This window comes from Geotrypetes seraphini, chromosome 1 (genome assembly GCF_902459505.1).
Source record: "Geotrypetes seraphini chromosome 1, aGeoSer1.1, whole genome shotgun sequence".
NCBI classification, from domain to species: Eukaryota; Metazoa; Chordata; class Amphibia; order Gymnophiona; family Dermophiidae; genus Geotrypetes; species Geotrypetes seraphini.
The window spans coordinates 68,490,860-68,513,847 of record NC_047084.1 but is presented as its reverse complement, the minus strand read 5'-3'; the positions used below and the strand labels follow the sequence as shown (position 1 = coordinate 68,513,847).

Sequence of the window (22,988 nt, the reverse complement as noted above, 5' to 3'; positions counted from 1 at the left end):
GGATGGAGGAGATTCCTCACAGGGATGGGTGGGGATGGAGGAGATTCTGGTGGAGAAGGGCGGAATACTGGTGGGGACAGGCGGGATTTCTGTCCCCGTGCAACTCTCTAGTCTGATCCTGAGCCCCTGGTCTCTAAATCCCCTTTCCTTCTTCTTCCCACCAAAGTCCAAGCCCCTCCATCAAATCAAAATCCCACATGTTAGCTGCTAGGGCAGGCCACTTCTTGCTTCACCCCAGTCTCACCTGATTCTGCCTATTCCTGCATTAAGCACTTGGTGTGGGATTTTTACCATGGTTCCATGCTAATGTTTAATGTGTAATAAAACCCACTATAGCTGCTTAAAGCAGTTTAGTAAAAGGGCCTCATATATTTTTAATATCTTGCTAAGAGGACATTCCTGCAGATAAATCCAAATGGAGTGTGTGGGTTCTGTCCATCTACCTGCAGGTGGAGATAAGAGAACTGACCTATTGGATGGAAATCCTCCTGGTCAATCAGTATTGCTCATCACAAAGAATCAGGCAGGTAGAATGGATGTGTTCCTACAAACTCTTGGTGCCAGCTTTAGGGCACCTGGTCCGCCCCCAGATCCCTTTCCCACCTTCCCTTTAAGACTTAAGGGCTCTTTTCTTCTTTCCCATTCACACAAAAAAAATAGTTTGGAGCCTTGGCAGCTTCCCAAGCTGCTGAAATCCCTGCAATTATGCCTTTTCTGACAGAGAGGCTAAATCTCAATGGGAGCCTACTCTTTGAAGTTTCTCTGACTTTCTTTTTAGCTGCAAATTGGGTGAGGGTGCCTTTACATTTTTAATTGCTGTTGGGTACAGCGTAGAGGCTTAGCAGCTGGAAGTTTTGATGGCGGCTGAGAGTGTGAAACCTTGCGCTGTGGAAAGTGCCGAGCAGCATCAGAAGTTTGTTCAGCTGGCTATCCTGTTCTTCAGGCCACAGATATGGCAGTTTATGGTGACAGGCCTGGGTCTTTCCCTGCGGGGAAGGGGTGGCTGCTTTCTCCCATGGCCATGTTGTTTATGCTGGAGCCTGCTCCTGTGGCATTGGGCATGGCCATTTTGGGGGACTCCCCAGCTATGCCTTCTACTTCAGAGTTGGTGGCTTCTCCACAGACTGAAATAGCTGCTGTGGGACAGTCTGGTGCCCCCTCCCCTTCTAAACCATTTTCTCCTTTATTTTATTGTTACATCAAGCTTCTGTCCATTGAGGAATGGGCTGCATCTCCCCCTGATGGTTTTGGGGAAAATGTGGAGTTAGAAGATATGTCAGTTAGTGAGGCGGATGACTTCAAGGCGGTCAAGAGTCTTTCATAGGGAAGAATTACCAACTTCTATCACTAGGGTGCTTCAGGTACTGAATATTTCTACCCCTTAGACTCAGCCTTTGACTTTGGCTAATTCTAAGATGACCAGCACTAGAAAACCTCCTAAGGCTTTTCCTGTTCACGAAGCCATGCAAGAACTCATTTCTGCATAGTGGGCCACTCCAGATGCTTGGTTGTGAATAGCCAACACTATGGCCTAGCTTTATCCTATTTTGCAGGAGGCGCAGGATAAACTACATTGACCAGGGTAGATTCGTTGATGTTGGCGGTTACTAAAAAAACCACACTTCCAATAGAAGGGGGGTATAGCTCTCAGGGATGTTTAGGATAGGGCTGGAATCAGCTTTGAAAATGTCTTTTGAGGTGTCAAGTCTGTAATTGCAGGCAGCTGCCTGTAATTCATATGCGGTGAGGGCTTGGCTCAGCTGGATCAAGCAAGTCACAGATAATTTGATGGACTCTGGCGCTCAGCTTCCTGCTGAGTTCCCTAATGTTGAGACAGGGTTGATGTATTTGGCTGATTTTCTCTTTGATCAGTTCCGATCCTCAGTAAAACAGATGGTCTTAGTGGTGACAGTTAGACCTTTTCTCTGGCTTCGCCATTGAGTGGCAGATGCAGCTTCTAAGCAGCGTTGGTTAAACTTTTTTCAAGGGTAAGCTCCTCTTTGGCAAAGACTTAGAGAAATTAGTTAAGGATTTTGGTTATTTTAAGTCCCATTCTTACCGGAGGATAGGACCAAAATTTCAGTTAAGTTCCCCCAGACATGCCGTGGCTTTATGAATATCAAGCATTATAGGCCAGGAAAATCTGCTTTTCAACAGAAATCCAGATTCTCTCAGAAGCAGCATTATAAATGGATTTAAAATAGACCAAGTATATGACATATATAGTGAAGAAAATGTGAAGTATAGCTACATTTATAACAGAGTGCTGATTGTAAGTCTAGGAATAGTCAGGGACCACAGCACAGGTGATAGACCTGGAGGGCCGCCGCGGGAGCGGACCACTGGGCGGGATGGACCTCTGGTCTGACCCGGCGGAGGCAAATTCTTATGTTATGTTCTTATGTCACAACCGCTTCATTATGAAACCATAACAGGTGTAGAGATATGGTGGTGCAACTCATGAGAAAAACATGAAAAGAGCTTGCTGATGTAAAATGAAACAGGTCATACCTCTAAATATTGGACAATTCACATATAGTTAATAGAAAGAAGAAAGAGGAATAATGCAATTGAGGCCACCATTTCAAAAAACATCAAAGTGAAAAATGCTGTGGGAGCCAAGGCTAGGGGCCTCGCATTCTTACCGTGTTGGCGTCTTCGTGGTAAAAGCGCTCCAAGAGGCCACACATGTGCATTACAATCGAATAAGAAGTGGGAGCATCGGAGAGAAAAATGATGAAGTAGAAACATCGGGGCATCTTTAAAAGAAAGTGAAATATGGCCATATAGTGAAATGAGTAATGATGATTAAGGGGCATTGATTACTTGAAAAATGAAAGTGATTGAAAAACCTAATCAACATTGTTGAACATAGATCAAGCTTATCCTTACTGAGGAAAGATAAAACCAGAAGTATACCTAACAGATATACATACATCAGAGTATGACAATGCTGGGCATAATCCTAAAACTAGGATGCAAATCAAAGGACCAACATGAAAGATATATGATGCAGATAGAAAAATATGCAAATAATAATAGATACAGATGGATGCATACAACCCCTCCCAAAAAATTTCCCAGAGATATAAACCAACATTACATAGTGAAATAGACAGAATGTTAAAACTAAAAAAAATGTTAGAGAAATACATGTAAAACAAGGCAAGTAAACCAATAGACTGTTCAGGTATGGAATGAATTTCATAAAAATAAACTGTAGTCGATCTCTATTCAGACCGCATGGGTGGTTGGTGTTAAAATCAGGTATAATCAGTTGTTCAATTTTAAGGATGACGATATCAATATCTCTTCCTCGTGGGTTCTTGTTAATCGCCTTGAGCACAAGGAATCTAAAATCTTATATCTCATGCTTAAATTCATCCCAGTGTGTTCCCAAGGGTGATGATAAAATCTGATGTCTGATGTTGCTGTGATGTTCAATTATTCTTGTCTTGACCATTCTTCTAGTTTTTCCAACATAAATTAATGCGCATGGGCAAAGAATAATATAAATAACACTGCATGTATTGCAATCTGAGGAATGATTCAATCGGTATCTCTTATCAGTAATTGGATGCACGAATTCCATTGTTTCAGTACAACGGTTGTAGATTGTACATTTACCATATTTCCTGTGTGTACTTCGGCTAAAGATGAGGTGAGATCAGGTAATCTTGAAGGAACAAGATAGTGTTTCAAGTTTCTATCTCTAGAGTATGCGATTATTAAATTTTAGTTCTGAAAACATGCATTACCTTCTAGAATTCTCCAATTGCATCTAATAATTTTATTGATATCCCTTGATAGATATGTACATATGATATTAGGAGTGGGTGTTGTATTGGGTAAGAGTAATTCTCTATCTTTCGCCCTTGCTCTGTTGTATCCTTCCTTGATACGTGCTGATGGGTATCCTCTGCGTGAGAATCTTTCTGCCATTTCTACTGCATTGGTTTTAAAATCATGAATGCCAGTGCAAATCCTCCTTAGCCTGAGGAATTGCATGTAAGGAAGATTGTTTCTAAGTGAAGACGTATGATTACTTGTGTAGTGAAGATGGTGACGGGACAAAAGCGCATCGGACAAAGATGCGCCGACATTACAGAGCAGACAATTGAGCGCAAGACTCCAGCGCGCCGCCCTAAAAGTTTATTTTAAAGAGCTCCGAGGGTGTGTGTGGGGAGCCCCTCCCCTTTACTTAATAGTGTTCGTGCTGCTGTTGGGGGGTGTAACTCCTCACATTATACAGAAAACTTAACTTTTCCCCTTAAGTTTCCTCTATAATGAACCCTCCTCCCCAACGGCAGCGCGAACACTAAGTAAACTGTGTGTGTGGGGGGGGTTAATCTCTGTTCTAGTGAGATTATTAATGTTGTTTCTTCTTTTTCTCAAGCTTCTTAAGGTCAAAAAAGCCTCAATGAGAGGATCTTTGGCTCCAGATGGAATCCATTTTGATGGTTTCTTTACTACCGAATAGTCAGTATAAGGTTGCGTATTGTTGGAAAATGCTTGAATAATCTGTGATTTACGAGTGAATTTGAAAAGGTCTGTCTTGGTTTGAAGTGCATTGTACTTGCAGGATGGTACAAAGCTAAGACCTTTTTTGAGTATTTCTATTTCTGATGATGAGAGAGTGGTATCTGAGAGGTTAAATATGGGGATGTCTTGTACTGTGTCCTCTGATTGTTGTTGAACGAAGGGTCTCTCCTCTGGTGAGTTGTATATGATTATTGGTATGGTCTGCCTCTCTCCCATCCTGTAATGGGCTGATCCTCTCACATTCTGTGGAGATGCCTGGTACCCTTGACCAGGTGTTGAGGAGTGTGTTTGATTCCAAATGTGGTCTAAAAAAGAAGGGTTGACAGTACCAGCAGTATGGCCTAATACTTTCAGAACTCTAATCTCCTCCATGACATGCCCCTGGCTTCTCCTGACTGGGTCCTTATAATGACAAATGTGAACCTGAAAGGCTAGGGGACACATTGCTTGGAGCACAGGGCACTTGGGCAGTTGAGGAATCCCTGTGGCCCATCAATCTCCTGGAACTGCAGGCTGTTTGCAGGTTCTGACAGGCTTCTAGCCCTTGTTGAAGGGCAAGGCGATTCTTATATTATCACACAACATCTCGATAGCAGGGTACATCAACAGGGAACCAAGATAAAGAGAAAGAAAGGCAAAGATTTCCTAATCACCCAGTTAAAAAACATTTTATTATGAAAATATCCCAACAAGGATCCAAGTTTCGGCATCAATGATGCCTTTATCAGGGGACACTAAAAACAATAAAATGAAAATAGTATATGAATGAACAATAAAGATAAATAACATAAAACATAAAAACATAATAACATCATGAGGATGCAAAGAATACATAGAAACATAGAATATGATGGCAGAAAAGGGCCTTCAGTCCAACAAGTCTGCCCATTCAAATAACCCTCCCCCCTAAGTTCTTCTTTGAAGTGAACCCACATGTTGATCCCATTTGTTCTTAAAGTCAGTCACGTTATTGGCCTCAACTACCTGAAGTGGAAGATCATTCCAACGGTCAACTACCCTTTCGGTGAAGAAGTACTTCCTAGTGTCACCATGAAATCTCCCGCCCCTGATTTTTAGCGGATGCTCTCTTGTCGCCGTAGGTCCTGTAAAGAAAAAGATGTCTTCTTCCACCTCAATACGGCCAGTAACGTATTTGAACGTCTCTATCATGTCACCCCTCTCTCTGCGTTCCTCGAGAGAGTATAGTTGCAACTTACCTAGACGTTCTTCATATGGGACATCCTTGAGTCCTGAGACCATGTTTGGTGGCCAACTGTTGAACCGATTCTATTCTCAGCACATCCTTCTGATAATGTGGCCTCCAAAATTGCACACAGTATTCCAGATGTGGTCTCACCATCGATCTGTACAGCGGCATTACCACTTCGGGCTTACGGCTGACAAAACTTCTCCGGATGCAACCCAGCATTTGTCTAGCCTTGGATGAGGCTTTCTCCACTTGATTGGCTGTCTTCATATCTTCACTAATGATTACTCCTAGGTCCCATTCTGCAACAATTCTAGTTAAGGTCTCACCATTCAGAGTGTAGGTCCTGCATGGGTTTCTGCTACCAAGGTGTATAACTTTACACTTCTTGGCATTAAAATTCAGCTGCCAAATAGTAGACCAGTGCTCCAGTAAAAGTATGTCTTGTGTCAGTGTCGGGCATGGTACCTTCGCCCACTATGTTGCATAATTTAGCATCATCGGCAAATAGTGCAATTTTATCCCGAAGTCCCTGAGACAGATCTCGTATGAAGATATTAAATAGGATTGGACCCAGGACCCAGCCCTGCGGTATTTCACTGTGCACTTCCAACTTTTCAGAGGGAGTACCGTTTACCACCACCCTTTGATGTCTGCCATTGAGCCAGTCTTTAACCCATGCAGTTAATATTTCTCCTAGCCCCAACGAACTCATCTTGTTCAAAAGTCTATGGTATGGGACGCTATCAAAAGCCTTAATGAAGTCTAGATACACTACATCTAGGGATTCTCCCTTGTCTAGTTGTTTTGTTACCCAGTCAAAGAAGCTGATCAGGTTGGATTGGGTGGATCTCCCCCTTGTAAATCCATGCTGGTGGGGATCCCTCAGTCTCTCATCATCCAGAATCGTATCTAATTTGTGTTTAATCAGTGTTTCCATACGTTTACATGCTATTGATGTGAAACTTACTGGTCTGTAATTTGCAGTCTCTAGCCTGCATCCCTTTTTGTGGAGCGGAATGACGTTAGCTGTTTTCCAATCTAATGGAACTTTTCCCGTGCTCAGAGAAAGATTGAAGAGTGCAGCTAATGGCTCTGCCAGGACATCTCTCAATTCCCTAAGCACTCTGGGGTGCAATTTATCCGGTACCATGGCTTTATTCACTTTGAGCCTTGACAATTCTTGGTAGTTGCTGCTGGTGGAAAATTCAAAATTCCTAAACGGGTCTTCTGAGCTCTCCCTTGTTAGCAGCTATGGACCGGATCCCGGTGCCTCACAGGTAAAGACTGAGCAGAAGTATTTGTTCAGTAGTTCGGCGTTATCGGAATCCGATTCTGCAAAGTTGCCGTTGGGTTTCCTCAGGCGCACTATCCCTTCTGTATTCCTCTTTCTATCACTAACATACCTGAAGAAGGATTTATCCCCTTTTTTTAATATTCCTAGCTACAGGCAGTAGTGGAAGCATAGCAAAATTTGTGTATGATATACATCAACATTGACACCAGGTGCAGATAAAACAAGTGCGTATCAAAGAATAAACAGAAAGATTTATAAATGCAAGTATATGCAGAGACATGAGATAAAATAATAGAAAATATCAAACCTATCTGTATGAACATGGTTAAGAAAGCCATTCCATTTCAAAAGAAATGATGACGAATACTTGTGCCACCATGGAGCATTTACATAGAATGGTGGAGGATAAAAAGAGGAACAAATAAAATAGTGGGGGATGGAATCTGGATACCGATAGAAACATGTAAATACATAAACAAACATGAAAGATGAGGCAACTTCGTGGCCTATGTCAAAAAGGCTCTGCTGAATATAAGACTAAGGCAAACCGTGCTATGTTTTCTCAATGGGCAGATGTGCAGGGAAATGAACAAACCAAAGTAAAAATACACTCACACTTTCTCTTTCTCTCTCTCACACTTTCTCTCTCTCACACATTCTCTCTCTCACACATTCTCTCTCTCTCTCTCTCTCTCTCTCTCACTGACACAAGACATACTTTTACTGGAGCACTGGTCTACTATTTGGCAGCTGAATTTTAATGCCAAGAAGTGTAAAGTTATACACCTTGGTAGCAGAAACCCATGCAGGACCTACACTCTGAATGGTGAGACCTTAACTAGAATTGTTGCAGAATGGGACCTAGGAGTAATCATTAGTAATCATTAGTAATCTCTCTCTCTCTCTCTCTCTCTCTCTCTCTCTCTCTCTCTCTCTCTCTCTCTCTCTCTCTCTCTCTCTCTCTCTCTCTCTCTCTCTCTCTCTCTCTCTCTCTCTCTCTCTCTCTCTCTCTCTCTCTCTCTCTCTCTCTCTCTCTCTCTCTCTCTCTCTCTCTCTCTCTCTCTCTCTCTCTCTCTCTCTCTCTCTCTCTCTCTCTATATATATATATATATATATATATATATATATATTTATACTTATATATATACTTATACATATATATATATACTTATACTTATATATATATACTTATACTTTTATATATATATATATATATTTAAATTCTTCCACCATTTTATATATATATATATAATGGTGGAAGAATTTAAGTATGGCATACCTGAGTCATAGTCTCTTGGTGGAATATAAAACAGGAACAATGAAGGGGTACAAACAAGTTAAAGGACCACTACAAATAAAATGTATCCATTAAAAATATGGAACTGTGGTGTTTTGAGGTTATATGTTAAAAAAGTGTACTCATGTGGACAATAAATCCTTAAGCATTGGCTCGGTAAAATCGAAATGAAAAACTGGTGCTGACATGGCGCCTCTATTATGTATGAAGGAAAGATGTCCCTACATAATGATGTCATGCCATGGAAAACCCGTTAAAGATACTGTTAAAGTACATGTAGTTGAAACAAAAGTAGAATATTAGATAAAGAAATGTATATGAATGAAAAAAAAGTAGGAAGTTAAAAAGATGATAAAAATTCAGCATGTACAGAGGCTTAAGGCCATAGGTGGTGATATAAAAAAAAGGGGGCTGACGGGTACCAAAAGAAGATGAATGAGAGAAATCCAGAAAAAAGGAAGAGGGGGAAAAATGTAGTGTAATTGCAAAAGAACACTGTAGAGGCTGGAACAAGCAGAAATCGAAATAAACAGCGGGCATGAGAAGTGTCTAACAGAGAGGCTTGCTTGTTGAGCTGGGCAGAGACTCATCTCTTCCTACTCTTGGTGGCTCACATCACAGGGAAGCTGAATGTTCAGGCAGATTTTCTCAGCAGAAACTTTCTGGACCTGGAGGAATGGGAGTTGTCGCCATCAGTCTTTCAATTGATTACCCTGAAATGGGGAGTGCCACTCATGGATCTCATAGCCACGATTCGAGATGCCAAAGAATCCAGGTTCTTCAGCAGATAAAGGGACATCAGTTCCGAGGGCATCAGCACCTTTCTTCAGGCCGTATACCTTTTTCCCGTGGCCGATGATAGGCGGAGTGCTGCTTTGGGTTTTCCAGCATTCGGGCCTCGTGGTTTTGGTGGTTCCGGATTGGCCTCATTGCCCTTGGTATGCAGATCTGGTCAGGATGTTGACCTTGAGGTTTCTGGTGAGGCAGGATCTCCTTTCTCAGGGCCCTTTTCAGCATGGTGGATTTGGAAGGCTATTATATCAGCTTATCTCTTTTCTGGTAAGCTGGGGCTCTATTGCTTGGAAGGCTCATTCCACAAGAGCAGCAGTGACGTCCTTAGCGGAGTCTTGTTGTTTCTCGTTGCAAGAAATTTGTAGGGCAGCAACTTGGTTGTCAATGCATACTTTTGCCAAGCTTTATTGGCTGGACATGGCAGTTGTTGGATGCAGCTTTTGATGTTTATGGGGGTAGTGGCTACTTAAGTACTTCTTTGCTATATCCCACTTGTCTCTTGAATTATGTGCTGCTGGCGCTAAGGAAAGAAAAATTGTCTGGCCTGATAATTCTCTTTTCTTTAAGCGCAGCAGATGAATCCAGGGTCTTTAGGTAGTACTAAGCTGAAGTTGCAAGGTTTTTCTTTTCTGTCAATGTTCTTTGTTTAAATTGTTGGACTTTGATATTCCTTGTTTCATGAGTTCTTACTTTTTAATGCTTCTTGTGCGTGAGAAAGGAGGTTTTTTCCTGGGCTATTCTACCTACCTGATGCTTTGTGACAAGCAATACTGATTGACCAGGAGGCTTTCTATGTAATACTGTGTTTCCCCCCAAAATAAGACCTAGCCTGAAAATAAGCCCTAGCATGATTTTTGGGGTAGGTCTTTATATAAGCCCTACCCCTGAAAATAAACCTTAGTCGTAGGCAGCCAAGCCACCGAACCCCCACTGACCCTCTGAACCAAACCCCGCTGACCGCGACCATAAATACCTTCCGGCAGAGCAGCATCGGGTTAGCAGCACTCTAAACAGGCTGCTTTGTGGCCTTCTCGCTGGGAAATTCCCTCTGCCACATCACTGATGATGTCATCAGTAACGCGGCACACAGAAGGCCCTGGCGAGAAGGCTGCAAAGCAGTCTGTTTAAAGTGCTGCTGGCCCGACGCTGGAAGGTATTTATGGTCACGGTTGGGAGGGAAGGAAGGATGAAGGGTCAGTAGGGGTTCGGCTGTGCAGTGGGGATGGTGGCGTTGTTCTGCTGCACGAGGAATGGGAGGGAGGGAAGGATGGAAGCTGGGCAAGGGTTCTGCTGCAGAGGGAGGGAGGGATAGGATAGAAAGATGCTGCAGAGGGAAGGCTCTAAGGGATGGGTGACAGGGGAGGAAAGAAGTCACACATGTGGGGGAGAGAAAGTAAAGAGGAAGATTTGGGGTGAAGGAGAGGAAGGGAGAGATGATCATGCACATGAAAAAAAAATAAGCCCTACCCGAAAATAAGACCTAGTGCCTTTTTTGGGCCCCAAATGAATATAAGATACTGTCTTATTTTTGGGGAAACATGGTTAGGACAAAGTTCAGTTCAGTACTCTATCGCCACCTGCTGATAGATGGACAGAACCTACTTGTCTTTGGATTCACCTGCTGTACCTAAAGGCAACAAAATTACCAGGCGTAACATAACTATTCCTTGGAGGATAGAGGAGGTGATGCTCCACAGCAGTAACTAAAATTATCAGTATAGCTGGAAAGGACTCTAGTTTTCGTTTTCTGTTAGCTGAAAAATGAAACTAGATTTACACTCGTCCCTTGAACTTGCATTCTTTCTTGAGAGCATGCTATTTGCTGAATTAAAGCCCTGATGTGGGTAGAATGCTAAAGGGCAAGGTGGTTGTACTTGTGGAGGTTGTTCTATTTGTCTTTTAGCATTGCATTTTTTAGTTGGCATGAACATTCTCTTTAAGGATGATTTGGGAAAGCCACCACTTATCTCTTGAGGTAAGAAACATAGAGTCTTGCTACTCTTTAGGATCCTGTCAGGTATATGTGACCTGAATTGGCTACTGTTGGAAACATGATACTGAACTGATGGCTTTTGGTCTCACCCAGTATAGTAGTAATATTTTCATGGTCTCTACACTTTCAAAGAGTTGTTAAAGAAAAATCAATGCAGTAATTTTCATTTTCTAATTTTTTTCTAGGATCAAGACCACCTTTAATCCTACAGTCTCAGCCTCCACCATATTCATCACCTAGAGATGCTCCCCCAGACATATTGTTAGATTCTCCTGACAGAAAACAAAAGAAACAAAAGAAACTGAAATTGAGCAAAGATGAAAAAGATCAGAATGAAAAATCTGCTATGTATGATATCATTAGTTCTCCTTCCAAGGACTCCACCAAGCTTACATTAAGACTTTCACGTGTAAGATCTTCAGATATGGACCAGCAGGAAGATCTACTTCCTGGTATGGAAAACAATAATGTTACAGAAGGTGATATTTCATTTAATGTACAGTACCCAGGACAGACTTCTAAAACACCTATTACTCCCCAGGATATTAATCGGACATTAAATGCTGCTGCTTGTTTGCCACATCATGATCAGACAGAATTTCTTCAGGCACAACAAGTGCCTGTTTTACAACATAACACTTCAGTTCCTGCAAAACCATCACAACCTGCTGTGACACAGTCTCAGCAACAAGGAACTATAACACCATATGATGAAGTAGAACTGGATGCGCTAGCTGAGATTGAAAGGATAGAACGGGAATCTGCAATTGAAAGGGAGCGGTTTTCAAAAGAAGTTCAGGATAAAGGTAAAATGTAGAAGGGGATATATCCAATAATATTTGCATATTTCACCTGTCCTATCTGTGTTTAAAGTTCATAGATTGTTGTCCTTCTATTCAAAATATGTATACCGGTAATTCTTTTTTCTTTTGATTTTTGCCATAAGTGCATGTTTAACTTAAAATTAGCCTTTTGCACTTGTGTCTTCCATGTAGCTCTGCAGTGGAACAGGGCTAAAGGCATATAAATTCAAATTAATAAATAAATCAGTAGTAATTATTTACTGTACAAGCTGCTTGTGAGCAAGAATTTAGTGTTTGTCACGTTAAAATAGAAAGTTTAGGAGTCTAAACTTCTCAAATGTTGACTAAGCTAAAATACTCCCTGATCAATGCCAAGGTGTAAAGTTTGTAAAAGATAGCAAACTTGTTTAACAGAGAACTAGTTATTCCCAAGTACGTTTGTCCTCTGAAATATCCCTCATTTTCAGGTTATGATGATTTTCATGTTTCAATAAAAGGTGTCAAAGCTCTATGACCTTTGACCCTTATTTTCAGGCACTATTTGCTCGTGTTGAAAAACAAAACCAACTTTTCAGGGGGTTTGAAACATGCTACTTCTAAAAGAGTTGGTTTGAAAATGTTTCTAGATGACTCTTTTGTAAAAGCTGGTTAAAAATACCCAATTTTGGAAAATTTCCAATTTGGAAAAATTTAGATGTAATCCAATCCAAACCTTAATTTTGTATACCGAGCCATCCCTACTGTGGGGCTTGATCCAGTTCACAAAAAGTTACTAAAAGGACAAGGAAGCGAATAATTAAAGTGAAATTGTAAAGTAATGAGATGGGCCCAAAAATGGAGGTCCCGGTTTATATTCGGGCCAGCGTCCCCCCGCCCAGAGTTATTGCAGGCCGCCGCCAGGCTCTGCACCCTGCCCCGCACCCTGCCCCCCTCCCTGCTGTGTCCATCGTAACTCCTCTGCCGATCCTTGGTGTTCCAGAGGTGCAGCGGGCAGGAACAAGCTTTCTGCACTCCTGCCCTGCTGCTAACCCAGTCGGTGGGTGGCTGCCACGAGAATTTGCGAGAATCAGTCCGGAAGCCGCTCAGCACAGAGTAGCAGCGCCAAAGCGTGCTCCTGCTTGGTGCTGCTCAGTGGTTGAAGAAAGTGGAGTTCGCATCACGGCAGCCACCCACCGACCGACTGGGTTAGCAGCGGGGCAGGAGGGTGGAAAGTTCACTCCTGCCCGCTGCACCTCTGGACCACCAAGGATCAGCAGAGGAAGTATGATGGACAGGGCATGGAGGGGGGCTGGATGCAGAGCCTGACAGGGGAGAGAGATGCAGTGTCTGACAGGGGAGGGAGGGAAGGGGGCTGGATGCAGAGCCTGACAAGGCAGGGCAGTTGAATATTAAGCTGGTTGACTTATATTCACATCAACCATTTTTCCTACTTTTTGGAGGGGAAAATGGAGGTCACGACTTGTATTTGGATCGACTTATATTCGAGTATATATGGTAAGTTGAAATTTGAGAACAGTCATGTCACAAAATAAAATTTTGTGGGGCTAGCTTCATTATTACAGGAGCCACAGAAGGCTAAATGTTGAAATATTTTTAGTGTGAAGCATTAGTTCCATTGAATAGATCGTAAAAAGTTGCATAAGATCGCCAAGTTTCATATATTTTGCTTATATAACCAAATAAATATTTTGACTATAAAGTTGCTAAAATTTTGCAGGGCAACTGTATATGGTCACAGTGTTGTATCAAATAAAAAAGCTATATTTCCGCAAGTTTTCCACTGGCAAATCTTAAACTTTACCAAAGTTAGTTTGAGTCATGTAAGATTCAGCATACAAAGTTTCATCAAAATCCGTGATGGTGAAGTGAGGCACTTTCTAAAATTAGACCACTTAACATAGAATGACCCACCATTAAGAAGTACATGTCAACACACTTTCAAACGTATATATTAGATTTCCAGTGCTAGTGCATTTTCGACAGACAAATGTAATTTCCATGATGTTTGAATCAATCCTTGTATATGTATTTTTACATATAATATATAGCAGTATATACCTAAACTCTTCAACTTAGCCAGTAATTTTGTTGGTTGGGTTATAACAATCTTATTATTTTAGTTATTTTTATCTGATATTTGTCATTGACGTTCCTTATGCAAAATGCTTGTTTGATTTCTTGATCTTTAGTAAGATAAAAGGAAACTTTTAGTTCTGACATGAAATGAATAATTACTTCACTAATGCTATATGCTTGAAACCAATTTAGGTCCTGAATGTTCTGCATATCGCTTTCCTTCCACCTCAGGAAAGAGCATGGGCATAGGTGGAATAAATTGATTCATGTAATTTCAAAACTAGCTTGAACTTTTTTGTTTAAATGTGATTAAATCCATTTAATGTATAATGTTTAATGAAGTTTTAGATAGCAACACAAGAGGGCAGTGTTCAAATATGTACAAGCAATGCACAGTGCAAAACAGAGAAACATCATTACATTAGATTAAAATACATTTCTAGACCGCAATACCTTCCAGATCGATGTGGTTTACATCGTCAAGAGACTGTACATCACAATAAAATACAAGAGAAATATCATCTTCAGTGTTCTCCCCTGAAATTTTTTCCAGCCGGGTGGCATGAAAAAGTAGCCGGGCGGGATGGGGAAATTTGGTGGTGCGGAAAATTAACCCCCTCTTTTACTAAGGTGCACTAGCATTTTTAGTGCGCACAACCCCCGCGCTATGTAGGAAAACTAACGCCAGCTCAATGCTGGCGTTAGCATCTAGCATCCGTGGCAATTCTGCGCACACTAAACGCAGGCTAAAACCGCTATCGCAGCTTAGTAAAAAGAGCCCTAAAATGTGCACTATTTTTATTAGTTAATTATTATTATTTTCCAATGCTCAATATAACTTCCTTTTTAAGGTTTGACTGTTGTGCCAGAATATTTTTACTAAATTTAAGAAGTATCCAATTCTAGAAGGGAATAATTAGATATTTGCCCTCTTTCAAGTGGTATAGAGGTTTAAAAAAGGGAAATGCGTTAATGAAGTCATTAGGTTCAATCTAGCCATTTATTTCTGCATGAATTTAAACAACTAAAAAAAAAAAAAAGATAAATATAGCTCATCCAATCATACCAGAAATGGCTCTACAGCAGGGGTGCCCACACCTTTTGGGCTTGCGAGCTACTTTTAAAAAGACCAAGTCAAAATGGTCTACCAACAATAAAATTTTAAAAAACACAAAACACACTATACGCAGAGAAAATGTTAATTATCATTTATATTCCGTGGGTTTTCAAAGAGGTCAAGGGAGATGACTTTATGCAATGTCACCTCAGGAACAACTATATAAAAATAGACAAATATACCCCTCCATTTTTATTAAACCGTGATAGCATTTTTTAGCGGAGATGCGCTGAATGCCCTGCACTGCTCTCGATGCTCATAGGCTCCTGCGCTAAAAACCGCTATTGCGGTTTAATAAAAGGGGGCCATAGTACAAAATATAGACAGCAGATATAAATTCTCAAAACAGACACATTTTGATTACTAAATTGAAAATAAATCATTTTTCTTACCTTTTTATCTGGTGATTTCATGAGTCTCTGGTTGCACTTCCTTCTGACTGTAAAACCAATATTTCTTTCTTTCTGCCCCTCCCCTTTTCTTTCTGTGTCTTTTTTTCTCTCCCCCCTGCCTGCCTGTCTTTCTTTCTCTCTCTCTCCCTCTGCCTTTCTTTCTCTCTCCCCCTGCCCCCCCAAGCCATCGCGCCAATTTCTCCACTTCCCCGATTCTTTCCCTACCCCCTAAGCCACCACACCAATTTCTCCCTGTTGCTTTTCCGAGCCAGGCCAGGCACACACAAGCGCCGGACTCACAAGACTTCACCTCTAACGTCAATTCTAACATCGGAGAGGAAGTTCCAGGCCAGCCAGGCAGCGACTGGTTGGCCCAGAACTTCCTCTCTGATGTAAGAATTGACGTTGGAGATGAAGTCATGTGAGTCCGGCGCTTGTATGCGCCTGGCCTGGTTCGGGGAGGCAGGAAGAAAAAGATCACAAAGGCAACGCGATCAACTCACATTACCTTGGCGATCTACTATTTGATCGCGATTGACCATTTGGGCACCCCCGCTGTTATGGTATCCTGTCCTGACCTGAGGAAAGGGGTTTAGTCCCCAAAAAAGTTCCTTATTTCCATTTCCTATTTATAAACTTTAATCAATACAGTTACAATACTACTTGATTCTATGTAAAGCAACAAAAATTTTTTCTACCTTTTGTCGTTTCTGCTTTAATCATCTTCTCTTTGCTCTCTTCTTTCTATTCAGCATTTGTCTTCGCTCCCTTCCATGCAACATCTGTCCTCTCTTTGCCCCTTCTACCCAGCCTCTGCCCTCTCTCTCTACCCCTTCCATCTACTGTCCATCCTCTCTGCCCTTTCCAACCAGTGTCCGCCCTCTCTCTGTTCCATATGGCAACTTCCCTCTTTCTATGTCCCTTCAATAAACTGTATATCCTGTGCCCTTTCTCTCCTTTGTACATGATTCATTTCAGCTTCACCCCCCTCCCCTATGGTCTGGCATCTCTTTCTCCTTCCCTTCTCTCCCCCCATGCCCTGGCATCTCCCTCCCCTCCTCCATGGTCTGGTAGCTCCTTTCCTTTCCCTCCCTCCCATGGTCTTGACATCTCTTTCCTCTCCTGTACCTTCCCTGGTCTTCCTTCTCCCCTCTCTCTCTCTCTCTCCAATTGGGTGCTGCTGCAGCAGCACTTCTCGTCCCCTCCTCCCTCCCCAATTGGGTGCTGCAGTAGCAGCACTTCTCTTCCCCTCCCCCATTGGGTGCAGGAGCACTTTTCTTCCCCTCCCCAATTGTGCAGCAGCAGCACTTCTCTTCCCTGCCCCCTCCCCAATTGGATGCAACAGCAGCTTTTCTCTTGCCCACCCCCAATTGGGTGTAGCAGCTTTTCTCTTCCCCTTCCCCCTAAAAAGATTGGGTGCAGCAGCAGCAACATTTCTCTTCCTCCTCCCCTCTCCATTCGGTGCAGCAGCAGCATTTCTCTTCCCATCCCTCCCATCTCACACACCCATCAGCAGAGTCACTAGGCAAGTTGTAAGCTTTCCTCCATCGCTGACCTATCTTCCATAGGTCAGCGATGGAGGGAAGCTTACAACTTGCTGCTCTTCCTTGCTTAGGGCCTTCCTCGTTGCCGGGTGCTGCCTTCGCAGAAACAGAAAGTAGGCAGGACCCGGCAGCCAGGAAGGCCTGAAGCAAGGAAGAGCAGCAAGGCAAGTTTTAACTTCCCTCAGTCACTGATCTATCTCCCGCATGCTCCGGGGCTCTAATGGTATCACTGTCCGTACCGGCTTCCCTTCTCTTCCCTAGCCCCCTCGGTACTTCCCTCCATCGCTGATCTATCTCCTGCATGCTCTGGGTCTCTAATGGTACCACTGTCCATGCCGGCTTCCCTTCTCTACCCCTTCCTCCCCCCCCCGGTCCGTAACTTCCAGTTGAGGAGGGAAGAGAAAGGAAGCCGGCATGGACAGTTGGAGCCATTAGAGCCCCAGAGCACAGGTTCAAGTCTCTTGCTGCCATTTTTGGGGTTTTTTTTTTTTTAAAGTCAGGCAGGAACTTTTGGTGGCTGAACTTTCGGCGGCTCTTCAATGTTGAGCAGCGGCGGCAGCAGGATTCGTGATAGATGACAGCTGGGCGCTCACATAAATTAGCCAGGCGCAGCACTCGGCTAAAAGGTGCTAGGGAGAACACTGATCTTCCTTACTTTCCTAAGAATTTTACAAAAAGAGATGTCTTTAATAGTTTTTGGAAATGCATATATGAAATTGAATAAGCAAACAAAATACGCAGTTCCGAATCCCAATTAGCAGCCTGATATTCAATTGTTCGATGCAAAAATTTCTTGTAAAGACATCCTCATACCTTAAAAAATGTAAATTGTTCTAGTAAATAACCAGGTGCCTGACCATATACGGCTTTATAACAGAACGTCCCAAATTTAAACCAAACCCTGGCCTCAAAAGGCAACCAATGGAATAATATGATCCGATTTTTTTCAAATCAAAAACTAGGCGCACAGCCACATTCTGGATTTTGTACAATCTATGCAAATTTGACTGAAGACCTGCCAAATGAACTGAATTACAGTAGTCCAGTATACTGAGTACCAGAGATTGGACCAGAATTCTGAATGCAATGGAACTAAAAAGAGACAGTTAAGGGCCAAATGGCCTATCCATTCTGCCCATCCACAGCATCCACTATCTCCTCCTCTCAGTAAGAGATCCTAGGTGCCTGTCCCATGCTTTCTTGAATTCAGATAGTCTTTGTCTCCACAACTTCTGCCGAGAGACTATTCCATGCATCTTCCACCCTTTCTGTAAAAAAGTATTTTCTTAGATTACTCTTGAGCCTATCACCTCTTAACTTCATCCTATGTTCTCTCATTCTGGAGCTTTCTTTCAAATGAAAGAGATTTTCCTCATGCGCATTTATGCCATATCTGTCCTCTCCCAATGTTCCACAAAAATTTACATATTGAGATCTTTAAGTCTGCCCCCATATGCCTTACGACAAAGACCACCAACCATTTTAGTAGCCTTCCTCTGGACTTGACTCCATCCTTTTTATTGTATACAATTTTCTAAATGAGGTCTCACCGGAGTCTTATTCAGGGTATCCGTGCTTCCTTTTTCCATACCTCTCCTTATGCACCGAAGCATCCTTCTAGGTTTTGCTGTTGCCTTTTCAATCTATTTGGCCTCCTTAAGATCATCACATACTATCACTCCTAAGTCTCGCTCCTCTTTTGTGCACAAAAGCTCTTCACCCCCTAAACCAGGGGTCTTAAAGTCCCTCCTTGAGAGCCGCAATCCAGTTGGGTTTTCAGGATTTCCCCAATGAATATGCATGAGATCTATGCACTGCTTTCAATGTATATTCATTGGGGAAATCCTGAAAATCCAACTGGATTGCGGCACTGTACTATTCCCTGGGGGGTGGGGTGGGGGGGGGGTTTGCAGCTCAAATGCATGACCTTCTATTTCTTAGGATTAAATCATAGTGCGAAATTTGAGACCATTCTTCAAGCTTTGCTAGGTCCTTCCTCATGTTATTCACACCAGCAGGGTGTCGACTCTTGCAGATTTTGGCATCATTCACAAAGAGGAAAATCTTTACCTGACAGCCGTTCAGCAATATGTCTTACAAAAATGTTAAGAACAGGCCCAAGAGCCAAACCTTGAGACACACTTACATCCTTTTCCTAAGAGTGATCTCACTTGACGTATATCCTCTTTTGCCTTCCACTCAACCATTTCCTGACCCATTCTGTCACTTTGGGCTTATACCAAGGGCACTCAGTTTATTAGGTGCCTGTGTGGAATGCTGTCTAAGGCTTTGCTAAAATCTAAATACACCGCATCTAGTGCCCTTCCTATATCCAATTCTCTGGTCACTCAGTTTTAGTGACTCCTATCATAGAACCCAGCATCACATAGCTATGGTTTGTAGAAGGATTTATGGTTCACTTAGCAGTATTATAAACACGTTACGTTTCTGTTAAGTGGTCTAGAGAAAACCATAACCTTATTCAAGTTCAAATATCATGGTCTAATTATACGACACAAAACCCAGGCTAATGAGAAATATCTTTATTATGAAAATAGAAAAATATAATTCACAAGCCAGCTGCAGATCTAAATATTGTTCAAAATATCTAATTACACAAATGAAACTCAGTACATGATTATCACAATCTAATGGTTAGACAACTAAGTAAAACTTCTTGTTACACACACACACTATTCCTTATAATAATAATCCCTGATTAGCAAATGATTATATTATCACCCAGGTAACTTTTCAACCCTTTACCTTTATCAATGATTCCTATCTAATTCCCAAGCTAATAAAAGTAATTTCCGTATGCTCACCCTTAATTAGCCTCTCCGGCACAATTAGGTGGAAGAGAAAATTTTCTTGTCAGCTGGAAGACGTCAGGAATACCGTTGTAAAAGTTACACGTGTTGAAGATCCTTGATGAGGCTATAAATCATCAGCAATAAGTTCCGTTTATCTGTGCTAAGTTCAGAACAGTTTTTAAATGTCCGAATTTCTATCTCTTAGGCAGAGAATCACACGAGGTAACTTACAGGTCTAATTATTGAAAGAAAAAGTTTACAATTAGAACATCTGTGAGCAGATCTGAGCTTCCCCGGACCTTATCACAGACTAACTAATTATTAATTAATTAGCACCTTTCTTTTCTTGAATCTCATCAGATGACTTCCTCGGACCAATCCAGAAACAGAACTTGATGAATAGCCTTTCTGTATAAAGTATCATATATGCTGGAAGACCCAGGGCCGTTAGACAGATAAGAACAGAATAATTTCTTCAAGATTCACACTGTCCCATTATTAAAGCACAGATGAATGCCCTTGAATAGCAACATTCGGGTACATCCCCATAATGCATCATTCTTCTTACTTCTTGCAAAATTCATGCTGGAAAGTTGCTTGCAGAGAGATATTCTTGAAACAATATTCAGGCTTGATGACATCATGGAGGCCTAACCTTCAGGTGTGAATACGGAAATATCCCTACAGTCCCCCCTTTTGGAGGAGAAATAACTTCAATGGAGTCTATTTCACCTTCAACCTAACTAAGTAGGAAAGGATCGACAAGACCCAAGGTGATATAAAAATGCATAAACATAAGCAATACCATATAAATCAGCGATAAATCAAAGATATCAATAATCAATGGATAATAATCATTAAGGCAAGGGCAAAATATATGAACCCAGCCAAATAAATGATAATAAAATCACTGAATAATGGCAATATATGCTAAAATCAAAAAATCATAACTACTTAGCAAGGCACAAAAGGTATGCCAAAGCAAAAGTTAAGACAGATAGATCATAATCAAAAATACGGCTAGCAAAATTACTCTTTCATAGCCGCAATGAAATCATGCATTCTTAAGTCTGTATGTGATGGTTTCTGTTGAATAAGATGTCTAATCCGGATGGTCTCATAGAGTGCAAAAACAGAGAACCCAAATAAGAGAACCCACAGGATGGCAAAAATTGGAATAACAACAGTGATAAAAAGATCAATACTGCGGGTATCAACAACTTCATGTACATTGGAGGAGCCAATATGAAAGTCCTCAATATGAAGCTTATCATTATCAACTTTCAGTTCAATGGTGTGGGAAGGTTTTGTCATCAAATATTGTTCCACTTCAAGGGTAAAGTTGATGGGATGTCCACTGAAAACATCCAGGATTTTCAATTCAGTTTCAGTAGGAGTAGAGTCCAAATGGAAAAGAGAAACATCGAAAGAAGATATGCTGGAGCAAGATCTGGAACGGGAAGAACAAGAAACCAGGAGAATCTTGAAGGACAACACGGGACTGCGGACCAGGATCGATTACTTTGGTACCAACGCCAATCAGCAGGACAACCAGGAACAGCATCGGCAGAACTCGTTTCGCCATCTGAAAAACAGAAAAGAGAGAGAACAGCCTAGGCTGTTGCTAGGTTAATGTCTTCATCACAACAATGGTTTCATCCTGGGCAAATTTACTGGGATGACATGGTCTCAGTTGATTAATGTGGACCCATTTAAGGACATCTGCACCTGGAGAATTTGATTTGATGCGAATTTGATAGGCCACAGGTGAAGCTTTTTCCACTATAGGGAATGGACCATGCCAACTTGGCAAAAATTTACTTTCTTTGGTCTTGGTTTTGCCAAAATTGTAATAAAATACCTTGTCGCCAATTTGGTATTCCTTTGTGGTAGTCCTATGATCATAATAGGCTTTTCTACCTTTAGCAGCAATTTCCAGATTTTTCTGGGCAAAAGAAAATGCACCCTGTAAATGGTTACGTAAATGGGTGACATATTCATGAGCAGTAGTAGCGCTAGAAAGATTTACATCATTAGTTCTATACAACAAATGAATTGGTAATGTCATTTCTCTACCTGTCATCATTTCAAAAGGCGTCACCCCCGTAGAACGGTGAGGCGTGGCACGAATAGCCATCAGTACCAAAGGTAACTTCATGTCCCAATTCTTACCAGAGGTAGACACGTACTTCTTCAGGATTGTGATGATGGTACGATTCGCTCTTTCCACTTGTCCCGATGATTGAGGGTGGTAAGCTATGTGCAATTTACTTTTCACTCCGAGCATCTTCCACATGTGTCGCATCACATCCGCAGTGAAATGTGATCCTTGGTCTGAGTCCACTCTCATGGGCAAACCCCACCTACTGAACACATGATTCAGTAACAAGGTAGCGGTAGTCTCTGCCGTACAATTGGGTGCAGGCAAGCACTCAATCCACTTTGTAAACAAACAGGTGACAGTCAACATATACTTATTACCTCGGGAGGAACGGACCACTGGGCCAATCCAGTCAATCTGGATGTCGGACCAGGGCATGACCAAACCCTTCTTTCTCAAGGGTGCTCGGTGAAGTGGTGTAGAGGGTTGAAATTGACAACAAGTCAAGCAACCTCTCGTATATAACTGCACATCTTGCCGCATATGAGGCCAATAGGCCACTTGCTTCAGTGTCTCATAGGTAACTTCTTCACCTCTATGTCCTGCACAAGGTTCATCATGGGCATGTTGCAACATGATTCCTCGATATGCACGGGGTACAACCCACTGCACAATACCATGCTTACTCGTCCGAGTGAGCAGGTTCTGGTGAATCGAAAATTTCTCTCTGGAGGTGTAGAGTATCCTCAGTTCTTCATCCTTCTGGTCGTCTTCAGACAATGGATGATCCTGTGGATTCTGTATGAAGTTATAGAACTTTCCCAGGATAAGATCGGTCTTCTGAGCGGTTACAAGATCAAAGGAAGGGATATCATTACCCCACTGCACTACAGGTGTTTCAACTACCTGTTTCGCTTGGCGTCGAGTAATAGCATGTACCATCGAAAACAACTCTTCAGGGCATTGCCATAGTTCACCTGACAAAGCACCTTCTTTGGCCAGTTGATCCGCAAG

At 42.0% G+C, this 22,988-nt stretch overlaps 1 protein-coding gene across 1 annotated transcript in view; it reads left to right on the top strand.

Annotated features, from left to right (window-relative positions):
• Window positions 1-22,988, top strand: part of NIPBL (NIPBL cohesin loading factor) — a 1,354,860-nt gene that overhangs the window by 314,381 nt on the left and 1,017,491 nt on the right. Inside the window, 1 exon segment of the mRNA XM_033932779.1 lies at window positions 11,314-11,934. Within this exon segment, the coding sequence (XP_033788670.1) occupies window positions 11,314-11,934 (621 nt within the window).